Below are 2,590 nucleotides of genomic sequence, written 5' to 3' on the forward strand. Positions count from 1 at the left end.
CACACACACACACACACACACACACGCACGCACTTTGAGATCCACTCCCCCTCCTGAAAGACTTCAAAGCAAAAACTTGCAAAAGCAGTATCTGAATGCAACATACTTTAACGACTCGTGGCTTATGGCTTCACTCTTGGCACCACTTTGCAGCGCTCTACCCCCACCTGCCGTTGTGCGTCAGGAAGCCAGTGTGGCCACACTCAAAAAAAAAAAGACGAATGTCCTCCTAAAACTCACTCGACTCTTATTTTCCCCTATATTTTAGTTCTTTGGTTTAATATGAACAAGTGCACAATTCACACCAAGGAAAATGATCACCTTGTGCTGCCCTGTCTTTTTTATTTTTACGCGTACTTATCCAGACGGTGGATTTTCAGTATTTTCCAGTGATTGTAAAGCTTCGGAGACTCTCAGCGAGCGACACGATTAAGAAACACAAGAACGATAATATTTTTTTAAGGCAAAGAAATGCATCCGCGTGCACGCAGCAGCCACTCAGGTTACATCTTTATGTTGCCCACAGGCTCGCTGGAGCGCGCTCACTCGGATCAAACCGTCACCCCCTTACCCCCTCCCCTCTCCTTCGAATCAGGTGCGCGACGCACGCGGAACCCAATTAACGGAGTAAGTGTAACTCTGCTGTCTCAAATAAGACTAATAAGAATTTTTTTATCCACACACACACAAAAGAAGAAACTTTGGGAAGCATCACCGCGTCATTAATCTCACATTATCTCGCACTGCCTGCGCGCGAGGTGCAGACGCTGATGAAGGTGTTGACAAAAACCTCAGTCCATGACAGTGTTTTCTCTACAGTGCTCCTCACAAGACAGAGTGGACAGGGACGAGTGAAAACACACACACGCGCGCGCGAAAAAAGGCGGTGGTCTTTGACAGATATGAGTCGATATTGACGTCTTCACGTGCGCTGCCGGTTTAAGTTGGGAGGAATCAGTGATTAAAGCGGAAAGAAAGGAGAGCTGTTTGCAAATAAGAAAATGCAGCAGCGATGTGAAACATGTTTTTTTTTTTAAAAACTAATTGGAGTAAGAGATGATATCCTGGGGAAGTATTGGAGTGCACTGCAACACCCTAAAAACCCCACAGGACCCCGTCAGGATCCCTCTTTTCAGCAGGAAAGCATCCTGCCCCCCCTGCAAGACGTGCTTCAACTACAAAACAACGTCCACTTAAACAATCCACCCCTCTCTCTCACACACAAACACACATACACACACTTACATTCACACTCCCTCTCTCCCCTTCAGCTCGCAGCCCTCTCTCTGGCTGCTGCAGACCGAGATGGCAAAATAACACTCAACTTGTCCACAAAGTCACTAAAGCTCGAGGGTTGCCACACACTCCCGCGCGCATCCCTTTACCTTGGCCGCCGCAGACGAGCACCCCGAGGAGATGGACGAGTTTGAAGATCATTTTCGGGCGGGTTTCGGGGCTGCCGGACGCCGCTTTGAGCTGCTGTAAAAAAACGACAAGGGCGACAAGCACACACGCTCGGCTCCGTTCATCCGCTGTCTTGGGCTCCGCTTGGCGACTGATTTGCCTCAGCTCCTTTCCTTCCCTTCCTTCCTATGCGCGCGCTCCCGCCTCCCTGCGCGTTCACCGTGTTGCTCTGCGCTGAGTCCCCCCCACCACCACCACTACCTTCACACTCCAGCATTATTCTCTCCAACCTCACTGCTGGTGGAGAAGCAAAGCTACGATGGCTTCAGACATGTGTTATGTTTTTGCCTGACTTTATTGGCTTCTTAAAAAAACCCAGTTAATAATAAGACATCTTTAATCAAGCACAAGTTTATCTAGTAATTCTGGACCCCCTTGTCTAATAGCTGACCTCACCTCACCTACAATCCACCCTTTATAATCTTTTGTCAGAGAGCGGGCAAATGAAGAGGATTTATGCGCAAAACTCAGAGCTTTCTCTGCAAGGCCATTTCATATTAATGTCCTAAATCTTATCATTTATTCTTAATTAGCCCTGCAATAGACAGGTGTACTTTTATCCACTTTTAACGTAGATTTTCTGTGTTTTTACATATATATTTATTTATTTATTTATTTATTATTATTATTATTATTATTATTATTATTATTATTATTATTATTATTATTATTATTATTAGCAGTAGTACTACTACTACTTAATAATAACTATTAAATTTATATATTGTTAGTATTTTTCCTCTTCTTCTTATAATTATTTGTTTATTTTTGTATTTTATGTTTATACTTATTTATTTTTTGTATTCTTATTCTGTCCTTAATGTTGAGCAGTTTGGTCAGCACTTGCTGTTTTAGTCCTTTATAAATAAAGGACTAAAACAGGCTTGGAGACCTAATCAGGGTGTAGCCTGCGTCTTGCAGTTGACCCCATTCCCCCCCTTCCCCCCCAACACACACACACACACACACACACACACACACACACAACACACACACACACACACACACACACACACACACACACACACACGTTTCACCCCAGTTAAGTGGAATGTAATAGATGGATTGACTAATCACTTATTCTTAATTAGCCCTGCAATAGGCTGCTGAATGTCCAGGGTCTGCC

The 2,590-nt window shown here is 44.3% G+C and overlaps 1 protein-coding gene across 1 annotated transcript in view; it reads right to left on the minus strand.

The window, feature by feature from the left end:
- LOC102293624 (neural cell adhesion molecule 2) overlaps nt 1–1,617 on the minus strand; it is a 385,578-nt gene extending 383,961 nt beyond the window's left edge. The window contains exon 1 of the mRNA XM_042228810.1: nt 1,386–1,617. Within this exon, the coding sequence (XP_042084744.1) occupies nt 1,386–1,437 (52 nt within the window). The 5' untranslated portion in view covers nt 1,438–1,617. The remainder of the gene's footprint in view (nt 1–1,385) is intronic.
- Nucleotides 1,618–2,590: the final 973 nt, after the last annotated feature.

This window comes from Haplochromis burtoni, unplaced genomic scaffold, assembly GCF_018398535.1.
Source record: "Haplochromis burtoni strain Fernald_Lab_line unplaced genomic scaffold, NCSU_Asbu1 Contig_355, whole genome shotgun sequence".
Classification (NCBI taxonomy): Eukaryota; Metazoa; Chordata; class Actinopteri; order Cichliformes; family Cichlidae; genus Haplochromis; species Haplochromis burtoni.